We start from the raw sequence: 22,792 nt of genomic DNA, 5'->3' as shown, positions 1-22,792 counted from the left end.
GCCCGGAGGCTCTCGTTCAGAGCGGCTGCAGAGAAGGCAGAGAGGTCGATGCAGGCGTCGACGTCAGAACCTGTTCCGGGCGTGGAGGCTGTTCCGGGCTGTCCAGAGTGGAGCGCATCGACACCTCCTGAACAGAGGGTGAGCGGTCCTCTCGGTGCCGATGCCTGCTGGGTGCCGACGCCCTCGGCGACCCAGAGCTCTCGGTGCCGACGCGGGGAGGGGACCGGTGTCGATGCTTCTTAGACTTCTTCCGAAGCATGTCACCGGAGCTCCCCGGCACCGACGAGGAGGACGTAGAATCCATCCGTCGCTTCCTCGGGGCCAAGACCGAAGAGGGTCGGTCTCGGGGGGGCTGTACCGCAGGAGCCCTCAGGGTAGGAGGAGACCCACCCGAGGGCTCACCGCCACCAGCAGGGGAATGGACAGCCCTCACCTGCACTCCACCCGATGCACCACCGTCCGACGACATCAGGAGACGAGGTCCCGGTACCACCGACGTCGATGCAGCTATCCGATGTCTCGGCGCCGATGCAGAGGGCTGATGCCTCGATGCACTCGATGCACTGGCAGCCAAGGATGAAGGTCTGGACGCTGATGACGTCGATGCACACGATGGCCCCGGTGCCGATGCCGACAAAGAACCCGAGAACAAAACGTTCCACTGGGCCAATCTCGCTACTTGAGTCCGCCTTTGTAAGAGGGAACACAGACTACAGTTCTGGGGACGGTGCTCGGCCCCCAGACACTGAAGACACGAAGAGTGCCTATCAGTGAGCGAGATTACCCGGGCGCACTGGGTGCACTTCTTGAAGCCGCTGGAAGGCTTCGATGTCATGGGCGGAAAAATCACGCCGGCGAAGTCAAAATCCAAAATGACGAATTTGGAGCACCAAAACTTTAAGGGAGAAAAAATCTCGACCGAGGCCGAAAAGAGGCCTACCCCGACGACGAAAGAAAACTTACCGGGGCAAAACTGGAAATACGGGAAGGGGCAAACGAAACCCAAGGGGGTTTCCGGAGCACTTTCCGAACGAAAAGGAAAACTTTTTTGAAGAAAAACACGTCGATTTAGAAAACGGACGCGCGAGGTCGACTCTCCGGGGCTCGACACGACAGAAACACAGCCGTACCGAGTGCGGACGAAAGAAGACTGGCCGGCTCGAGCCGGTTTCGGGCGGGAAGACGGCCGCGCATGCGCGGTGCGCGCGGGCGCGCGAGGACTAGCAAAGGACTTTGCTAGGAAGATTCCGATTGGAGGGGCTGCCGAGGACGTCACCCATCAGTGAGAACAAGCAGCCTGCTTGTCCTCGGAGAACTTAAATAATACTTTTAGTAGTCACTAGTTACTGAAGTGAAAAATCAACTAAACCCTTGGTTTAAACCAATACATTTCAAAATAAATAGTAAAATCAGAAATACCTTTATCTCATTGTTTTTAAATGTATACTTATTTTTGGTGCCTATTTTGAGCTAACAGTTATTGGCTATGAAGTGTTCCCCTGTTCCATGCTTTCCTGGAACAGTGTCACTGTGGGGCAATACAAAATCAATTAGCCCTATATTTCAAAGCAAACTGCAAATATCTGTTCTCAGACTGTATAAAACCTTGCTAATTATTGCATTTAATACAAAATGTGAAATCCCATGACACCTGCATTGTAAAGGTCATTTTAATCAAGCTAGGGACCAAATACAAGTTGCCTTGCCAAGAACCCAGCATGACAGATTTTGCTATTCAGATTAAATGGTATTAATATCTGCCAATGAAAACTTGTAAGCCTTTAATACAACACAAACTGTATTTCTGTCAAACCCTATGAGAGAATGATGAAAACATAATACTTTTGACATCCAAAGTTACACAGATAAAATCTACTAGGATAATCAGAAATTGTACCTGAAAGGAAAGCTAATTTTTTCTTCAGAATTGGTAGTATCACTGTAGCATCCATTCTGCTTCTGTTCACTCTCACAGCTCTAGAACAGAAAAACAGACAGTCACACAAGGGAAATCAATTGCCAAATTTATCAAATTACTAAAACAGCGGCTGGTATATTTTCACGCTCTATACAATCAGAAACAAATATAATACTGAAATATAAATACAGGTATAAATGTGTTACTATGCATATTAACAAAATTAAACAACCCTTAAAAAATTGTTTCTACCACCTGGGACAACTATTTATTTATTTTTAAACATTTGCGTTCCACACTATCTAAGATTCTAGGCGGATTACAAGCTCACACACATAAAAATAATCTACAATACATTACAAACACAAACACATAAAAATAACTAATGGCCCCTTTTACTAAGCTAACGATTCCTGCATGGCAAATGTAAGGCAGCCCATTGAAAATGAATGGGCTGCAGTGCATCTGCTGTGCCGGGAATCATTAGTGCGGTTTAGTAAAAGAGGCCCTAAACACTGTAAAACAATATTTATTTATTTTATTTTATTTTAAAGCATTTATATCCCACAGTTTCCCACTGGTTGTAGGCTCAATGTGGCTTACATCAGCTATAACAGGACTACAGTACAATAGTATATTAAAACAGTACAGACAGTAACTTAAAGTTTGGCATTATATTAAACAGCAGAATAGTAAAAAATAAATAAATTTAAGTCTTTCTGGATTATCTGAAACCAAAGAAATTGATCTGATTATGTTGTTTCTGGAGAGTAGACCTTTTTGAATAGGATGGATTTTAATAATTTTCTGAACTTTAGATAGTTCTGGGTTGATTTAACTAATTTAGGTAAGGCATTCCACAATCGAGTACCCAAGAAAGGAAAGTTGGAGGCATATGTAGATTTGTATTTGAAGCCAAAACAATCTGGGTAGTGTAGGTTTAAATAAGATCGGGAGGAATTAGATCTGTTTCTGGGTGGTAAGTATAATTACACACAAACCTAATCCTGCTTTGGCAACAATGCAATCTCTTTCTCATATACTGAAAAGACAAGTTTGACTACAGGGTTCCATGCCGTGATAAAAGTTGCAAGTTAAACCAAATAAGAGTTTGCACCAGCTCAGACTACCTCATAATTCAGAAAACTGCTGTATAACTGATAAGAGAGCTGGAAGCAGCATGACCGCTTCACAACACCCTTCCTGCAAAAACTACACTGGCTACCAGTACCTTACAGGGTCAACTTTAAAATTCTATCTTTGATTTTCAAGGACTTTAGACAAAATTGGCCAGATTACCTAAAGAACAAGTTAGCCATCTGAATACTTTTGAGGCCTCGAAAGTCCTTCCAAGGAGCACTACTATTTACATCCTCATCAAAAGATGTTGTACAATGTGAAACCAGCTAGTGAGCTTTCTCAGGACTAGCCCTCACACTCGAACTCATTCCAAGAGAAGATACACCAAACTCTAGACCACCTCTACTTCAGAAGCAGGTGAAAGCCTGACTTTTCTCCCAAGCCATTAATACATGTAACGATTGACTGTCCACCCACTCCACACTTGGACTATCTTGCTGCACACACACCCTCATATCATAAGAGTGGAGGAGTACCCTAGAAGTTAGAGCACTCAGTTGACAACTAGGGAAGCCCAGTTGAAATCCCACTGTTGCTTGTGATCTTGGGCAAGTCACTTAACCCTCCACTGCCTCAGGTACAAATTAGATTGTAAGCCCTCCGGGAACAGGGAAATACCTAGTATACCTGAATGTAACCTGCATTCAGATACTACTGAAAAAAAAGATGTAAGCTAAATACAAAAAAAAATCTAATTCAACAGTACATATAATTTGCCTTTAGTTTAGCCACCCATCTATTTATCCAAATGACTCTGTACTACCCATCTTGTCCTATCTATGTATCTCACAGTATCTGAAAAAAAAAAACCAGGACCCCTGACTTAAGTTTCAAAATACTTTGGAATTCGTGAAACATTTAGAATGACCTTAGAAAATACATTAGTACAGTGGTTCCCAAACTTTTTTGGTTCACGGCACCCAACGTGTCCGAGCAATTTTTAATGGCCCTCCCACCCCCCCATGCCACACTGATCTCAGCCTCCCTCCCCAGCCACACAGGTCTCCGCCCCCCCCCCCCCCACACACACACACACAGGTCTCCATCTTTTTCTCTGCACAAATATAACAGTGCTAGGGTGTCCCTATAACCAGCCCCTCCAAATGACACACCGATTATGATTTATAACAAATTATGATTCTACCTATGAAAAGTTATTCCATTATTATACTTCCTCTGTGTACATCTGTATGCTACACAAGCTGGCATGTTTGAAAATACAGGTGAGATTAAACAAAAATGCTACCAGCAATAAAGAACGACAACGTAGATGCAGCAGCTCATATAGTGATTTGCTAGGTTTGCTTGCTTTGTTTTGAATGGGAAGGGGAAAACAGAGACTGAACTATTGGCCTCAATCTTTTTACTTCATCCCGTCTCCTGTTTTCATCTGTCATGTCCCCTACCTCAACACAAGCGGCGCGTCCCGTCGACACGCACACTTGACTGGCACAGCCCTGAGCCATGTGTGCGTGGTTGTTCTCTGACTGCAGGCCCCTTGATTGCTTTGCTTCCATGCACCTGGGTCTGCTCTTCCTCTGCCTGGCTTCCCTTGCTTCTCTCCTATTGGTCTTCCAGTTCCACCTTCCCCTGCTCTTGTCCTATGGTTGTGCCCCTTCTCCCTGCTGATGTCAGACGCCAGCACTTTATCAGCTGAGCTCTCCCTGGACTCCACACTTCGGCTTCTACTTTGGTAGATGTTTCTAACTCTGTAGTCTGCTTCTTATCTACTAGTCCCTCATTGCTGACTTTGCCTGTACCTGGTTTACTCTCTTGCCTGCCGCCTGCCTACTGACTTTCACCTGTACCTGGATTACTCTCTTGCCTGCCGCCTGCCTACTGACTTTCGCCTGCATCTGGATTACTCTCTTGCCTGCCGCCTGCCTACTGACTTTTGCCTGCATCTGAATTACTCTCTTGCCTGCCTACTGACTTTCGCCTGCACCTGGATTACTCTCTTGCCTGCCTACTGACTTTCGCCTGTACCTGGATTACTGACTTGCCTGCCGCCTGCCTACTGACTTTCGCCTGTACCTGGATTACTCTCTTGCCTGCCGCCTGCCTACTGACTTTCACCTGCATCTGAATTACTCTCTTGCCTGCCTACTGACTTGCCTGTACCTGGATTACTCTCTTGCCTGCCGCCTGCCTACTGACTTGCCTGTACCTGGATTACTCTCTTGCCTGCCGCCTGCCTACTGACTGCCGCTTGTACCTGGATTACTCTCTTGACCTGCTGCCTGCCTGGCTGATACATTCATCACCCCGCTTCCAGCTCTGTCCCATAAGTCCTGCAGGCCGCCCGCACCTAGGAGCTCAACCTCTGGGGAACGGCGGTCAGCGCAGGTGAAACCTGAGGTTGTCCAGCCACCAAGCAGAACCTGGTCCAAGTACCGGGCTCAGCAGCGCTCTACTTGGTACAAGAACTCACAAGTCTGACAGTAAGCCGAAGCCATGAGTTTGCCGGACAAACCCGACCTGTCTGAGTTGGCCTAGGTTCTTCAGCAGCAATAGGGCCAGCTAAACCATATGTCCGGAGTTCTACAGGAGGTGTATTTCAAGATGTCAACCCTTCAATCCCAACGACAGCCTCCTGTTGCGTCGTCCGGATCAGTGTTACCTACTCCAGGGTTGCGGCTTCCTGAGCCTCCCCGGTTCAACGGGTCGCTCAACCAATGTCTTATACTGTTTGAAATGCAACCAGCAGCCTTTTCTATGGACAGACTCAAGATAACCTATATCATCTCTCTACTCTCCGGATCCGCCTTGGCTTGGGCCTCTCCTCTCTGGGAGCAACGGGACCCTTTACTCACTGATCGTGGAGAATTTCTTCGCTGCTTCCGTTTAGTTTTTGAAGTGCCAGGACGGCCCTCCTCTGCAGCTGCAGAACTTCTATGAGTTCAACAAGGCAATTGTTCTGTTAGTGCTTATGCCGTTCGCTTTTGAACCCTAGCTTCAAAGGTAAGATGGAACCAAGAGGACTCAACGACCGGATCAAAGATTAACTGGCCGGCCGGGAACTTCCGAATGCTTTGGATGCTCTGATCACCCTCTGCATCTGTATCGACGTAAAGTTTCAAGAAAGGTCACTGGAACGCTCTGCTCAGCGCTGCTCTCAGAGACCATCTCCCCAGACGCCACGCCCTTCTTCTCCCAAAGGTGCAGCAAGCTCTACTTCTGGAGTCCCTGAAGAGCCAATGGCTATCGGACGGCATCGCCTCTCTGAGAAGGAGAGGGCTCACCGTCGGGACAATCAAGTTTGCCTCTACTGTGGGCAGGCCGGCCACTTCCTAAGACATTGTCTGAATAAACCGGGAAATGCCATGACCCAGGGTTACTGCAGGGGGCAACCACATGGATCCTGTCTTTCCCCTCTGTTATTTAATCTTTACATGCAGTTCCTAGGGAGGGTGATTTACCATTTTGGGTTTGACTGTTTAGTTATGTAGATGATTATCCATATTCTTGTGAAGTTGGAAGATAATCAAGGTGCTGTATTAGCATGATTTGGGGACCGTATGGACTTTGTGCTGAATTGGATGAGGATGAATAAATTAAAACCGAGCCATGATAAAGCAGAAGTTCTTTGATTCTGATGTACACAGTGTCTGGAAAAAACAGGACCTCTCAGCATTTTCCAAATAAACCCAAAAACAAATGTACTATTATTAAAAAAAATTATTACTATTATTGACAGGTGCTACGCAAGATGCTGTAAAAACTGGATGATCCCTGTTTTCAAAATTACTTCAGTCAGGAAGTGAAAATTAAGATCCATTTTAGCAAAATGGCATTTAGTCAGTGTCATGGAAGTCTTCCTGAATGTGTCAAGATTGAAGGATGACACTTTGAACACAAATTATGAATTAACTAAGGAAAAAAAAACTATTATACTAATGCAGCAGTTCCCAAATTGTGCACCGCAGCACCCTGGTGCATTGCAGCGAACTCTCTGGGGTGCAGCGGCAAATCCCGACGCCCCTCCCGCCACTATCTGAACCGCTACTGCAGACAGCAGTGGCAGCAAAACAACAACTAAAAGCAAGCGCACTCTTGAAAAGGATTTCTCCAGTAACAAAAAGGAAAAATCCATAGGACAACATAGGATACCAAATATTTTGCCCCCAGTATGCTCTACAAAATACTTTCTTTTAAACATCAGATATAAGGAGGTCACGTGACGCGCTGGGAGCGTTAACAGCATAGAAGCTGAGCTCCGGGCCCCCGCTCCTCTAACTGCTCGGCCAGCTAACAAAAACAGCAAATAATCGGAACCCGAACTCAACCCAGACGGTTAGAGGGTGCATGGAACCTTTTCTGGTCCCTATGCCGACCGGAACGTCCAAACGAAGCGTAAAAGTGGAAAAAGGGAAACTACCTCCCTCGCCGGCGGAGCCCAAGATGGCGGACAGTGGGCGAGGAACAAACGAGGAGTTCTCAGAACGACAAATTACCCAGCTGACTACGGCGGTAGTGGCAGCCTTGGAACCAAGATTTCAATCATTGGCAAACCATTTGGTGAAGCTGGACGCCAACATGGCAGAGTTAACAAAGCGGACACACGAATTAGAACAAAGAGTGTCCAGCGTGGAAGACGCGGGTAACGCTAACCAGCCGCGAATGACTACCATAGAACAAGAGCTTAGGGCACAAGCAGAGAAACTGGAAGATCTTGAAAACAGAGCACGGCGCTCAAACCTGAGGCTGGTTGGACTTCCAGAATCGATAACTGAAAAGAACTTGGGTCCTATTTTAGAAAAATGGCTACAACAAGAATTTGCCCTTTCAGACAGTAGCGGGGGATTCTGCATTGAGAGAGCACACCGGCTGGGAAGGTTTCAAGCAGAGAAGCAGAAGCCCCGCGTGGTCATTATAAAAATACATAACTATATCCATAAAGAAGAGATTATGCAAGGATTCAGATCAAAAAGGGACACTTTACAATACGATGACCAACGGATTCTAATTTTTCCTGATTACTCAGCAGGTCTGCAAGAAAAGAGAAGGCGGTTTCATGCGGCATGCTCAACATTGGCGGAGAAGAAAATCCGCTTCACACTGGCATACCCAGCAACTCTCAAAATCCAGAAAGATGGGAAGTGGAACTCCTTTACTTCAGAGAAAGTGGCCATGGACTACATAAACAGAGAACTGGGTCATCAGGAAGAGGCTTCATGAAACAAGACTGGGTATGGACTAATTTGGTATCTGTTACTTTGAAATTGGTGTTCTGGTGGCTTGTGGGGCTGAAACAGACCACAGAGGTTAAGAGTTAAGTTGACTGAATGTTTGAGAGGTTATATAAATATTAAGATCACAGGGGAGCGGGGGCCAACGCAGAGAAGTGACCTTGGTGGCGACAGATGGCGTCACTACACAATAGTTATGTTGGGGAATTTCAGGGGGGGGAAGAGGAATGGTTAGAACGAGATAAGTTGATACAAGGTAAAGGATGGGGGGAGGGGGGGAGGGTGGGGATGAATGTGGACTGTTCTAATTGGGTACATAAGATAGAAGGCTGTGGAACTAATAAGGAAGGGAAGTGGAATAATGGAAAGACTTGGTGGGTCCGGAGAAGGGCTGGGATCCGGGCACCAACAAGATTAACAAGAGGGATACACTGGGAGAATGTTTGATAACTGGGCTCGCCAAGCTATAAAATAATTACATGGAATGTGGGCGGAGTTTCATCCCCACTAAAGCGGGGGAAGATCCTCACACATCTGAAGAGACTGGGTGCTGACATTGCTTGCATACAGGAAACCAGACTCTCTGATGAAGAACATCAGAAATTACAGAGAACATGGGTAGGACACGTAGACTATGTGTCATCAGGTAAAAGAAGAGGGGGGGTGGCGATCCTATATCGCAAACACCTTGTTACACATCAGAGGTCATGTTACGGGATGAGAATGGCAGATATCTATTAGTTAACTTAATTTACAAGGGTCTGAAATATTCTTGCTATCTGTATACGCGCCGACTCCCTCCACTCCTGATTTCTTTTCAGAGCTATTACGCATTATGTTACCATATAGAGACAAGAGATTAATAATTACTGGAGACATGAATATATTGATGAATCCAAATATGGACTGTACGGGAAGACGGAGTGAAGGGGTGGAGGGAGCTGGGGATGGGGGGGTCCTCTCGACGTTCGCCTCTGATCTGGGAGTGGTGGATGTTTGGAGGTCTCTGTTCCCCGAGGTAAAAGACTACACTCACAGATCTAGAGCTCACGGGTCCTGGGCCCGTTTAGACTACATGTTCATATCTAGCCAGAGCTTTCCCAATGTAACAGCAGCAGGGATAGAACAAGAGCTGATCTCAGACCACTCACCAGTGTGGTTTCAGTGGACCGATCAAAAGGGAAGTCAGACAGCCAGGACATGGAGATTCCCAAATTATTTAATAAAAAATACAGATTTTACGAAGTTCTTACACAAAAAGTGGGAGGAATTCACCTTACATAATCAGGAACACAAATCCGACCCAACTCTGTTCTGGTGCACTGCAAAGGCGGTGATGCGGGGGGAGATCATCTCTTATGTAACGGCAAGAAAGCGGAAAATCGCAGCCAGTATCATTAATCTGTCCGACCGATTGGGCAGAGCAAGGCATGCATACCAGCACTCCCCGACCCAGGCCAATAGGGACAATTATGAGGCACTACAAACCACCCTAAACGCATTAATACACGAACAGACACAAAGAGGATTAACATTTTATAAATATAGGCTACACAAACATGGTAACAAACAAGGGGGCATGCTAGCAAAGTTAATTCGGCCATGGGCGGGAAACCGGACTATTACGGCCATGCAGAATGAGAAGGGAGAAGTAAAGAATAAAACTGCAGACATTTTGGAAATAGTACAGACATATTTTAGAGAACTGTATGACTCATCTGGCTCACCTTCACAACATGAGGTAGAAACACTTATGACTAGAGCCGGGATGCCAAAATTAACTTCAGAAGCCCGGGACCATTTAGCCCAACCCTTACAGTCGAGGGAACTTCAGAGGGCTATCCGAGGTCTAAAACATAACTCGGCGCCTGGGATAGACGGGTTCTCGGGTGAGTTCTACAAGCACTACAACTGCCTCTGATTCCTACTTTACTTGATTATTTTCAAGAAGTGACAGTGAGGGGGGAGTTCCCGAAACATGAAAACACAGGCCTTAATTACTCTAATATTAAAGCCAGGAAAGGAGGCATCAGATCCCGACTCTTACCGCCCAATATCGCTCATTAATGTAGACATTAAACTCTTCTCAAAATAATAGCTAATAGATTAGCAGAACACATTTCAACTCTGGTGGATGCTGCACAAGTTGGATTCATACCAAAAAGACATTCAGTTTTACATGTACGGAAAATCCTCCTTGCTATGGCACACTGTAGGAGCAATAATGACCCCCTGATGCTAGTGAGTTTAGATGCCTCCAAGGCGTTTGATCATGTCAATTGGGGGTATCTGTTGCAGTCATTGGAGTGGATGGGACTGCCGGAAGAGGTCATACGGATCATCCGGGTACTGTACACAGGTCTGGGCGCACGGATTTATAGCAAATGGTAGTCAGTCAGAATGGTTCCCAGTCATGCGAGGAACGAGACAGGGATGTCCCCTGTCCCCGTTCCTCTTTGACCTTTCCTTGGAGCCCCTAATAGACGGCTGAATGGCTCCCGGGAGATTAGAGGGGTACAGCTGAAAGGAGAGGAGGTCAAAACGTTAGCATATGCTGATGATATTTTCCTGGTTCTTCGTGAACCCCGGAAGTCACTGCAATATGTCCTAGATGCCGTGGAGGAGTTCGGCAGGCTCACGGGATTTGCTCTGAACTTGCAGAAGTCGGGGCACTGGCAGTAGACAACGCATACGGGAGAGATGGCAAGGGATTTTCCCATTACAGTGGGCAGAGAAGGCCTTAAAATATTTAGGAACAATGATCCCTCGGGATGGGACCTCACTGTACAGAATCAATGTGGGCCCCCTGATGGAAAGTACGAAACAGAGATTATCTTGTGGCAGACTTTACCTTTATCAATATGGGGTAGAATCGCTCTCTCTTCAACATGATTATAGCCCCGAGATGCTGTATCTCTTCCAACAGCTACCCCCTATACTTGAAAGGGAAAGACGAGAAGGCCTTGGACAGGCAGATTCAGAGATTCCTATGGAAGGGGAAACGTCCCAGATTACCGATGTCAGTGATTACAACACCACGGGAACAAGGGGGAATGGGACTCCTGAGCATAAGAACTTATCAATTGCTAGTGCAATGCGCCATATAAACGACTGGTATCGGGGTACCCAAGAATTTTCGGCTACAGGGATAGAGACTACTATTTTCCCCCGAACACACTTTAGTTATTTGTTACATTCGGGCACCCGACTACCAGCACTTGCATTTAAGAAGCACCCCTGTTACAGTCACTTAGGAACACATGGCGGTGGGTGTGTAGGAAACATCACTTCACGACTAAAACCACCCCACTATTAGCCATCACGAATAACCCCGACTTTCCTCCGGGACAGGGCAACAGCATCTTTAGTCAATGGGCCACGAAGGGCATTCTTATTTAACACATGTAGTCGATGAGGAGGGGAAAATAAAACCTTTCCAGAAATTGGTGGAAAGATTTGGCATACAAGAGAGGCATATTTTTGAATATTTGCAGTTGAAACATTACATAGCGTCGCTGTTGTGGACCGACTTAACAGAGGATGTAATTGACACTCTGAAAGAGACATACACACTGGGGGCTCAGTTATCAGTTCCTCTCAGGTTCCATCACCAACAGCTAAAAGACTCTACCTCGGAAATAGATTATGGGAGATTAGCTCGAGATTGGTCAAAGGAACTAGAAGCTGAAATAACGACGGATATATGTAAGGAGTTTATTAAAAGATATACCGGTTTGCAGTTACCAGTTACACAGTGTGAGAGACAATATAGATTTCTATTAAGAACATAATGGCCACCTGAGAGGGCGGCACATGTAATGGAAACTTGTGATGGGACCTGTCCTAGATGTGGAAGAGGAGAGGCGGGCTTAGGGTCACATGTTCTGGGATGCCCCTTGATCGAGGAGTTCTGGGGGGAGATCACTCAAACATTGCAACAAATGTGTGGGATGTACAGTGTGTTCGAGACCCCCTCCTCTTGTTCTATAAGTATAAATTCACGGGGCCCACCTCCTCCAGGGTTTTAAACGGTTCATGCATTTGACATCATTACATGGGATTTCCACTATTTTAAAATACTGGCTGACCTGACCTGAACCACCACTGACATACTGGAGAACACAGTTAATCTATCAAATGAAATTAGAAAGATGTGGTGTCCACTCGTTTGGAATCGGAAGAAGGGAGAAGAAATTCCGCACACAATGGGAACCTTTGTGGTTAACCATGCCCTCCAAAGGCCCGCAGCTATATTCTGAATATTTGAACACCTGAATAGTCCACAGGGAGGGGGGGGGGGGAGGGAAAGAAGACAATCACTTGCAGCAGGTTACACAGTTAATTAAGTTAGATTGTACTCACAGTTTAAAGTAAACTTATTGTTTATTGACCGGTGGAGATGGATAAAGGTCAATCGGGTTACCGGAAAGGGGGGAAACAGTCTAACATAATTGTGTTTAAACAATGTTATTGATGTGTTCTATGTATTTGCTGATGTAGATTGCTCTGTTGTGTGTTTGTTTATACATGGTATCTAGTAACCATAGATCCAACAGAGGAAGGAAGAGGGTGGGTTAGGGAGGTAGGGAGAAAAGGGTAAAAATTTTGATGATGGACTTTACTGCTGTAATTACCCTGAGAGTGTATTGAAGGCATTCATGCATAAGACTGAAACTAATGGTTAATTTTGGTCAATCATCAATAAAAATGTTGAAACAAAAAAAAAAAAAAAAAAAAACATCAGATATAAAATATCTTAGAAGAAGGTGTTATTTTAACACATTTCTAGCTCTTCTAGAATTTATGATTCCTTTATGATCTGAGGCACAGGGTGAGATAAGTAAAGTGTGTTTAAAGAGCGTACTAACCACTCTTAATGGTATCAATCAGCTATAAGTATCATGACATAAAATCAGCTTTGAACAGTAGTAAATGTATGTGCTAGCTATTTCTTTTTAAGTTTTTCACGCTGAGCCCCGTTAGTCCTTCAGCCACATGTTATGAGCTTATTTTAAATCATTATGTCTGCTCTTGAAAACAACTGCTTCATGTAGACAAGCCAAGGAGTGACTACTCGTCTTTCAGTTCATAAGCAAATCCCGCATTATCATTCGCAAGACAACGCACTCAATTGGCCTCACAAATCTCTTTAATTTCAAAGTTCTCATGCTTTAGCTTCCTTTCCAAAGAAATAAACTGATCAACAGTGCTACTACTGCAAGAAGTCCTTCAAAGGCTACTGAAAAACTTGCATACAAATAAATAAAATTTATAATGAAGTACAACATATTAAAAACTCATAAAAACAACCAGAGAAATGGTTGGGTTTTTTTTTTATGGTCAGTTCCCTCTGGAACAAAAATCAAGTTCGCTCAAACAGATAAGAGGCAATATTTTCCTGCAGCAAAAGGTCTGTATTAACAAAAAAGCATCCTACCAATAACCAGTTGGCGTGATTAATTTATTTATAGTAACCATAGACAACAGCTGAATACTATTCCCCTACTCCCCCCTTCTTCCCTCCCCTTCTCTTGCGCCTTGTGGAATGCCCACTCAGTTTGCAACAAACTGCCCTTCACCCACGATCTCTTCATCTCCCACTCCCTTCAACTGCTCGCCCTAACCGAAACCTGGATCTCCCCGGATGACTCTACCTCAGCTGCAGACCTTTGCCATGGTGGTTACCTCTTCTCTCACACTCCCCGCCCAGCTGGCCGCGGTGGAGGTGTTGGGTTACTACTCTCACCCTCCTGTAGTTTCCAACCCCTCCTCCTACCGCAGTCTCACTGTTTCTCATCCTTTGAAGCCCACTCCATCCGGCTATTCTACCCGCTACCACTCAGAGTGGCAGTCATCTACTGCCCCCCTAATAAATCCTTCTCTTCCTTCCTTACCGACTTCGATGCTTGGCTCTCTGTTTTTCTTGAACCCTCATCTCCGTCTCTCATTCTCGGAGACTTCAATATACATGCTGATGACCCATCCGACCCTCACGCTTCTAAGTTCCTCACCCTAACATCCTCCTTCAACCTCCAGCTGTGCTCTACCACCCCTACTCACCGTGACGGCCATTGTCTCGACCCCGTCCTCTCCTCATCCGGCAAACTCTCCAATTTCCAAGCTTCAGCTCTTCCTCTCTCCAACCACCACCTGATCACATTCACACTTCTCCACCCCCCCTCCGCCCAACCTTAACCACCACATCCAGGAATCTCCAGGCCATTGACTCCCTCACCTTATCCGCTAGTATCTCTAATCTCCTCCCATCCGTCATGTCCCCCGAGACTGTCGACAAAGCGGTCTCCGCTTACAATGCTGCTCTCTCCTCTACCCTTGACACCCTCGCACCTTCCACCACCCGTCCCACAAAGCGTACTAATCCCCAGCCTTGGCTGATCCCTTGCATCCGCTACCTTCGCTCCTGCGCACGATCTGCTGAACGCCTCTGGAGGAAATCTCGTACTCATCCAGACTTCCTTCACTATAAATTCATGCTATCCTCCTTCCACTCCTCCCTATTCCTTGCAAAACAGGACTATTTCACCCAATTGACCAATTCCCTCAGCTCCAACCCCCGTCGTCTCTTCGCCACCCTTAACTCTCTCCTCAAGGTGACCCCCGCTCCCACTCCCCCTTCACTCTCTCCTCAATCACTGGCTGATTACTTCCACGACAAAGTGCAAAAGATCAACCTTGAGTTCACTACCAAGCCATCACCCCCCACCCCCCCTCTTCACCCATTAACCCTCTCCCTCAACCAACCAACCCAGGCCTCCTTCTCCTCCTTTCCAGAGATCACTGAGGATGAAACCTCCCGCCTTCTTTCCTCCTCGAAATACACCACCTGATCCTCTGATCCCATCCCCACCAACCTACTTAACACCATCGCCCTTACTGTCAACCCCTCCATCTGTCGCATCCTTAACCTCTCTCTCTCCACTGCAACTGTCCCTGATACCTTCAAGCACGCCCTAGTCACACCTCTCCTCAAAAAACCATCACTTGACCCTACCTGCCCCTCCAACTATCGCCCCATCTCTCTCCTACCCTTCCTCTCCAAAATACTTGAACGCGCCGTTCATAGCCGCTGTCTTGATTTTCTCTCCTCGACCCACTCCAATCCGGCTTCCGCCCTCTCCACTCAACAGAAACAGCACTCTCTAAAGTCTGCAATGACCTGCTCCTGGCCAAATCTAGAGGCCACTACTCCATCCTCATCCTCCTCGATCTCTCTGCCGCTTTTGACACTGTCAATCACGATCTACTTCTCGCCACTCTGGCCTCATTTGGGTTCCAGGGCTCTGTCCTCTCCTGGTTCTCCTCCTATCTCTCCCACCGCACATTCAGGGTGCACTCTCATGGATCTTCCTCCACTCCCATCCCGCTATCTGTTGGTGTTCCCCAGGGATCTGTCCTCGGACCCCTTCTCTATCTACAACTCTTCCCTAGGCTCACTGATCTCATCTCATGGCTTCCAGTATCATCTCTAAGCTGATGACACCCAGCTCTATCTCTCCACACCAGACATCACCTCAGAGACCCAGGCCAAGGTATCGGCCTGCCTGTCCGACATTGCTGCCTGGATGTCCAACCGCCACCTGAAGCTGAACATGTCCAAGACCGAGCTCCTCATCTTTCCACCTAAGCCCACTTCTCCTCTTCCCCCACTCTCTATCTCAGTTGATGGCACCCTCATCCTCCCAGTCTCATCTGCCCGCAACCTCGGGGTCATCTTCGACTCCTCCCTCTCCTTCTCTGCGCATATCCAGCAGACTGCCAAAACCTGTCGCTTCTTCCTTTTCAACATCAACAAAATTCGCCCTTTCCTCACTGAGCACACCACCCGAACTCTCGTCCACGCTCTCATTACCTCTCGCCTCGACTACTGCAACTTGCTCCTCACTGGCCTCCCACTCAGCCATCTATCCCCCCTTCAATCCATTCAGAACTCTGCCGCACGTCTTATATTCCGCCAGAACCGATGTACTCATATCACCCCTCTCCTCAAGTCACTTCACTGGCTTCCGATCAGATACCGCATCCAATTCAAGCTTCTCCTCCTTACTTACAAGTGCACCCGGTCTGCTGCTCCTCACTACCTCTCTACCCTCATCTCCCCCTACGTTCCTGCCCGTAATCTCCGCTCACACGACAAATCCCTCCTCTCAGTACCCTTCTCCACCATTGCCAACTCCAGGCTCCGCTCATTTTGCCTTGCCTCACCCTATGCTTGGAACAATCTTCCTGAATCCCTACGCCAAGCCCCCTCCCTACCCATCTTCAAATCCTTGCTTAAAGCTCACCTCTTCAATGCTGCATTCGGAACCTAACCTTTCGAACATATAGGTTGCCCCAATCTGTCTGACCTTTCAGATTATCTGTACATTTGTCTTTTAGATTGTAAGCTCTTCGAGCAGGGACTGTCCTTCCATGTTAAATTGTACAGCGCTGCGTAACCCTAGTAGCGCTTTAGAAATGTTAAGTAGTAGTAAGTAGTAGTACTAAGAGGCATATTTTCAAAGCACTTTGGGAGGCTAAGTTCCATAGGTTTCTATGGAACTTTGGGAGGCTAAGTGCTTTGAAAATGAGCTTGTAAGTGTCTCTTTTACTAAAGCATGTTAGATTTTCCAAAAACTAGGCATGCAGTAGGTGCAAATGTAATGTGGCAATTGGTCCTGTACATAGCATGTCCTTTTGGTTTTCCCAAATTGAAAATGCCTATTAGCACCTGGTACTCTGGTCACAATTAGTGCAGAGGCTCTTAGCAGTGCTAAGTGGACCCACATTAACTGCACAGGTGCCAGCTAGTGCACTGTATATGCCATATGCTACCTGCAGTTTACTCTCCACACATATTCTCTGCCTAACGTGTAAATTAGCATGAATCAATTGTTGAAATACTGCGAAACCGCTTACTGTGTTTGTGCAGTAGCAGTTAGCGTACGCTAATTCGAACAATAACTACCTAATGTGCTCTAGGAAAAGGGGCCCTAAATGCTCACTCATTTAGGGGTCCTTTTACTAAGGCACACTAGAAGGTGGCCTGTGCTGCAACCACCTTTAGCACGCCAGTAAAATGGCTGTTTGTGGTTTCTTTGCAATGGCCACATGCTAATTTCCTCATTAGCACGTGGCCATTATCGCAGGAGCCCTTACCGCCACATATTTAGGAGGTGGAAAAGGCTCCCACGCTACTCGGGTAGCATGCACTAATGCGCTACCTGATAAGCGCAGGCAGCCAACTCTCTGTCTATGTGCACACCTCACGTGCTGAAAAATAAAAAAATATTTTCAGCACTGGATTAGAATGCGCTAAGTGAAACACTACCACAGGACGCCTCAGCGCTTCCTGCATTAGGCCTACTGCGCCTTAGTAAAAGGGCCCTTTAAAGCACTATGAACCTCTTTTATCAAATTGTGCTAGGGTCCCCGGTGCGGTAATGCCAACAAAGCCCATTCACTCTAAATGGGATTGCCACGCGGCTTGATAAGACAGACCCTATATCATGCATCCAACATATTTCAGCACCTTCATGCCTGCATCAGGGGTAAATATAACACTAAGACATTGTTTCCAAAATCCAGTCCTGAAGTACCCCTTGCCAGTCAAGTTTTCAGGATATCCACAATGAATATGCATAAACTTGACATACATACACTGCCTCCATTATATGTAAATCTCTTTGATTCATATTCATTGTGGGTATCCTGAAAACCTGACTGGCAAAGGGGTACTCCAGGACCAGACTTGGGAAACACTGGCCTAGGACATGGGACCTCACTGAAGATGATAAAGAGAGAGACATACAATCCAAAAGAACTTTGATAGCAATCTTGATGGAAAATAACACGAAAAACTATGAAATAACTCAAAAAGTAAAGAAACACAAAAACAGAATAATGAAAAAGATCAAATTAAAAAACAATTTATCCAAGTCTTATTTTAAAAATAATAAAACAAAAACAACAAAAAACAGAGCACACAAGCAACACAAAGGTCCATCACCCCAGTATCCTGTTTCCAATAGTGGGCAATCCAAGTTACAAGTACCTGGCAAAATCCCAAAAGAATAAAACAGATTTTCCCAAGTCCATGTTAATAATGATTTATGGACTTTCTTTTAGGAACTTATTCAAACCTTTTTTAAACTCTGCTATGCTAACTGCTTTTACACAACAACAAAGGGTAGGAATGGCCACAAAAACCATAGATGCAGGAGGATGATAAAACCAGAGCCTTTATTCCAAATGGTAATGAGCAGATGCAAGCAAAGGTCCTGGATACAACATAGACCGTGTTTTGGCAGTTATGTCTTCCTCGGGGGTCCTCAAAAGAAACAAAAATCAACATTGTACAAATTGTACATATACATAACACCATGGAAAGTACATAAAAATGTCTAAAAACAAGTACATATAAGTAGAAATATAAATGTAAAATTCTGAATACAAAACTAAGGGTTTTTTTTTACAAAGCTGCAGCAAAAGGGAGACTTTGCTGGCGTTGGCAAATATTTTTGATACGTGTAGAGGCCTCCTTTTACCGCAGCAGACTATGGAGAAACCTTCATTTCTCTATATATTCTTCTCCCCTATACTCCCTGTCGACCTTATGCTCCCTCTCAACAAAATCTTCTAGCTGGTCCCTCATTTCATTAAACTTACTCAATGCTCATTCGTCGTTTTTTCTGAGGGTGGGAACTACTGCCAGGCTGCGCGGCAGAACTTCCTTTTTAGCAAATGGGGTCCTAAGGGCCTCCACCTGCTGGCAGAAGGGATAACACTCAATTGTGCAGAACAGTGGAGCTGACACTAAGAAAGAGAGGTTTTTAAAAATATTTTAATGGAGGCCATGTGTTGATGTTGTCAACAGCACCTGCATACAGTTGATGTGGGAGCACTTACAGTCACCTATTTAGGAGGCACTAGGTGATCCTGTGTTAACTCTACGTTATTTTATTTGTTACATTTGTATCCCACCTTTTCCCACTTATTAGTAGGCTCAACGTGGCTTACATAGTTCTGGAGAGGTGGTTACAGACTCCAGTGTGAACAAATACAGTATAGGGGTACTATTACAGTGACAAGTACAGTAAAGAAGTATTGGAAAATAAGTTGGGGTGATTCAGACAAAATGTTAGGGCGTGATCATGCTTCGGGGTTGAAAACTGTCTGTTTCCTGATTAAAATGCCATATTTCATTATTCGGTGTTTATGTCAGACTAGCCGTTAAGCCCGTAAAAACGGGCGAGTATTGCAGCCCTCCTCTCTCCCCTGGCCTCACCCCGTCCACCGATCCTCCCCCCCATATCCAGCAACCCTTCTCTTTCCCTTGGCCTCTCCCCATGTCCAGCAACCCTCCTCTCTGCCCTGCTCTCACCCCATGTCCAGCAACCATGCCCTCTCCCCATGTCCAGCTACCCTCCTTGCCGCCGCTCCCTCCCCCCTCCGTGTAGGGCCCCCTGCACTGACCTGACAGCGCCTCTCACCTCCATGTGAAAGTGCTGCAGGCAGCAGCAGATCGTTCTGCTGCTGCCTCCAGCGCTTCCACACGGAGGTGAGAGGCGCTGTCAGGTCAGTGCAGGGGGCCCGATATGGAGAGGGGTGGGGATGCGGGGGGAGGGGGAGCTTGGTTCGCGCGATATTTGTTTCCAGGCGGCGTCCGACAGTCCGACTCCATTTCCCTCTCTGTTCCGCCCTCTGACGTCTTGACGCAAGGGCGGGACAGAAAGGGAAGCCTGTACTGCGCATTTGCAGGTGAGTCGGTCACTTGCCATTTATATGTTTGATACTGTGAGGTATGCCTTCTTGAACAGGAAGGTTTTTAATTTTTTTTTGGAATTCTAGATGATTATTTGTAGATTTTAGGCATTTTGGTAGAGAATGCCAGAGCTCACTGCATATGTAAGAGAAACTTCACAAGTATATTGCTTTATACTTCAGGTTTTTACAACTTGGGAAGTGAAGAGCTAAGTACATTCTGGCTAATTCAATTGTGTTTGGTAGACCACATATAGTTATCCAGTTAGTATGTAATAATCATAACATGCTAGCTGAATAACACAGAAATGCCCACTTTCCACCTATGACATACATTCCTCCAAAAATATTTTTATTAAAAAATAAGTAACCCATGGGTTACCTCATGCTAATAGGCAAAATACTACAAAACACATTAATACATTTTGTGGTAGCCTGTTTTTGAATGCTAACCCTGCATTAAGGGCTTAACACCCTTTAGTAAAAGGGTCCCTTAGTTAACTATCTCATAGTCTACTATTCCAGTAAAATATCATAGTGGTATATATTTTCTAATAGCAAATATGGTGATTTCTACAATAAATGTACATTTCTCAAAAATGTTGAGGCATTGGCAACTACTCTACATTTGATCTCTGAGGATAACAGTGGAAGTGAGGAAATACTGTACATAAAGCAAGTCTCATGGAATCTCCCCAACCTGTGTGTTTGTATGTGTGTCTCAGAGGGGCAACGGCAAGGGCAGTCCAGATGGAATACTAGCCAATCTTTTGGACTGGAAAGAATAAAATGAAACCAAGTGTGATAACATATCAAAAAATTAATGTTGCTGCCAACTGATTTCAGAAGGATGAATTTTACAATTTAACTACTGGTTGCCACTATCCCACACTATGTGGTTGGTGTTGTAGAATATTATAATGCCCTCTACGTAGGAGTAGATTGAAAGTATATGAAGAAAATACAAGTGTTTCAGAACACTGCAACACAACTGGTTTCTAGAAGCTCATGTAAGATTTGGGCTGGTCCATTGCTTCACAAGCACAATTGGTTATTGATGTGGAAAAAAGCAAAATTTAACTGATGTTAGCATTCTGATTGCTAAGAGACACTGGCCAGCTTATTTGGGTAATAGTTTGTTGGGGTATGCTCTTGGAAGGCAGTTACACTCTAGCCAGGGTTGTACCCTAGATGCACCAGGTTGTTAAGAAATGTGTGGGTTGTCAATTATTGAGTGTGGGTGTTTTCTATAGCAATGCCTGAATTGTGGAATACCTTTAGCAGTACATCATAAAACTAATTCAGGAAGAAAGTTAAAACATTGTTTCCTGTATTTAAGAGGAAAAGTACGAGATGGTATGCTGTGGTAGGGAGAGGAGGGATTTGGTTTGACAGCTGTAACATAGCTTTAGCATTTTCTGTATTTTCCCCCTCAAATTATGATGCGTTTCAGTTGATTGTAACTAATGTCACCATTTGTTTTATGTGATTGTAAGCCTTCTTGTTTGACCAGAGAAGTGGAATATAAATGCACCCAGGGGGGGTCTTTTACAAAGGCACGCTAATGTTTTTAGTGTGCGCTAAACACTAGAGATGGCCATAGAAATATATCGGCATCTCTAGCATTTAGTGAACGCTTATTTTTAGCGCACGTTAAAAACGCTAGCGTGCCTTTGTAAAAGGGGCCCTCGATAAATAAAAATAAACAGATATGGCCGTGTTTCTCCACCACTAGTCAGCAGTATGGAGGGTTAAGTGACTTGGAAAGAAAACAAAGCAGATCAGTACAGATAAAACCAAAGTTTAATGGAAAATAAGGAAACTAAAATAGTGAGCTCACTATTTTAAATTTCCTTATTTTCCATTAAACTTTGGTTTTATCTGTACTGATCTGCTTTGTTTTCTTTCCATCTCGGAGTTTGCGGATCGGCTACCCCGCTGTCTTCTTGGGTTAAGTGACTTGTCCAGAGTCACAAGGAGCTGCAGTGGGGGGAAAATAAACAAATAAATAACATACCATTAATCATGATTACAATTTTAATCGAAATGCAGCCTAATAGAAAATTCAGGAAGCTACATTTCAGTAACTGGATTTCACAGTAGATTTACAATAAAAGACAAACTACATATCTGAATCACTAAGAGGCATCCCAGAAGGGACAGAGATGTGACAGCAATTGATTGTGTGTGTGTGTGGGGGGGGGGGGGGGGGGGGTAAATGAGAGGGGGTCAATAGCTGCATAGTAGGGAAAGCATGCAATACATGACTGATGGAATTATTTCTAATTCCTCTACCTCTGTATCTATGTAAGTGACTGTACCTGGGACGTTAAAGAAGAGGAGAGAGGCAGTTTAAAAGGGGCAGTGTGTCAAAGTTTTTATGCTACAGATGTTGGGCCTGCTTTTCCCATCGAAATGCACTTGGCCAATTTTTTTTTGAAGGAGCTTATTTCTCTGGAACCCACCCATCCAATCTGGACCATTTTCACACTTGATGTGTCTTTTCACTGTTTTTCCAAGACAAATTTGGTCCCATTCCATTAATTTTTTTGGAGAGTCATTTAGCCCCCAACAGATGGACAACAGACATTTTTATGTATAATTTCTTTCCAACATCTGTTGAACTGGGAAAAAAAACTGGCAACAAACATCCCCCTTGCAGACAAGTCATTTTGGCTTGAAGTGAAGCTATGTAATCTCTGTGACTCCTTTCTAAACATGAAGAAATACCTTCCACTATCAGAAAGACACAGGGGTCCATTTATTAAGGTACGCTAAAAACTGG

General features: G+C 45.2%; 1 protein-coding gene across 2 annotated transcripts in view; it reads right to left on the bottom strand.

The window, feature by feature from the left end:
- Positions 1-22,792, bottom strand: part of SESTD1 (SEC14 and spectrin domain containing 1) — a 164,150-nt gene that overhangs the window by 122,566 nt on the left and 18,792 nt on the right. For both annotated transcript variants that reach the window (XM_030209824.1, XM_030209823.1), the window contains exon 2: positions 1,898-1,977. In XM_030209824.1, the coding sequence (XP_030065684.1) occupies positions 1,898-1,952 (55 nt within the window). In that variant the 5' untranslated portion in view covers positions 1,953-1,977. The remainder of the gene's footprint in view (positions 1-1,897; positions 1,978-22,792) is intronic.

This window comes from Microcaecilia unicolor, chromosome 7 (genome assembly GCF_901765095.1).
Source record: "Microcaecilia unicolor chromosome 7, aMicUni1.1, whole genome shotgun sequence".
In the NCBI taxonomy this organism is placed as follows: domain Eukaryota; kingdom Metazoa; phylum Chordata; class Amphibia; order Gymnophiona; family Siphonopidae; genus Microcaecilia; species Microcaecilia unicolor.
This window is presented reverse-complemented; position numbering and strand designations above follow the sequence as displayed.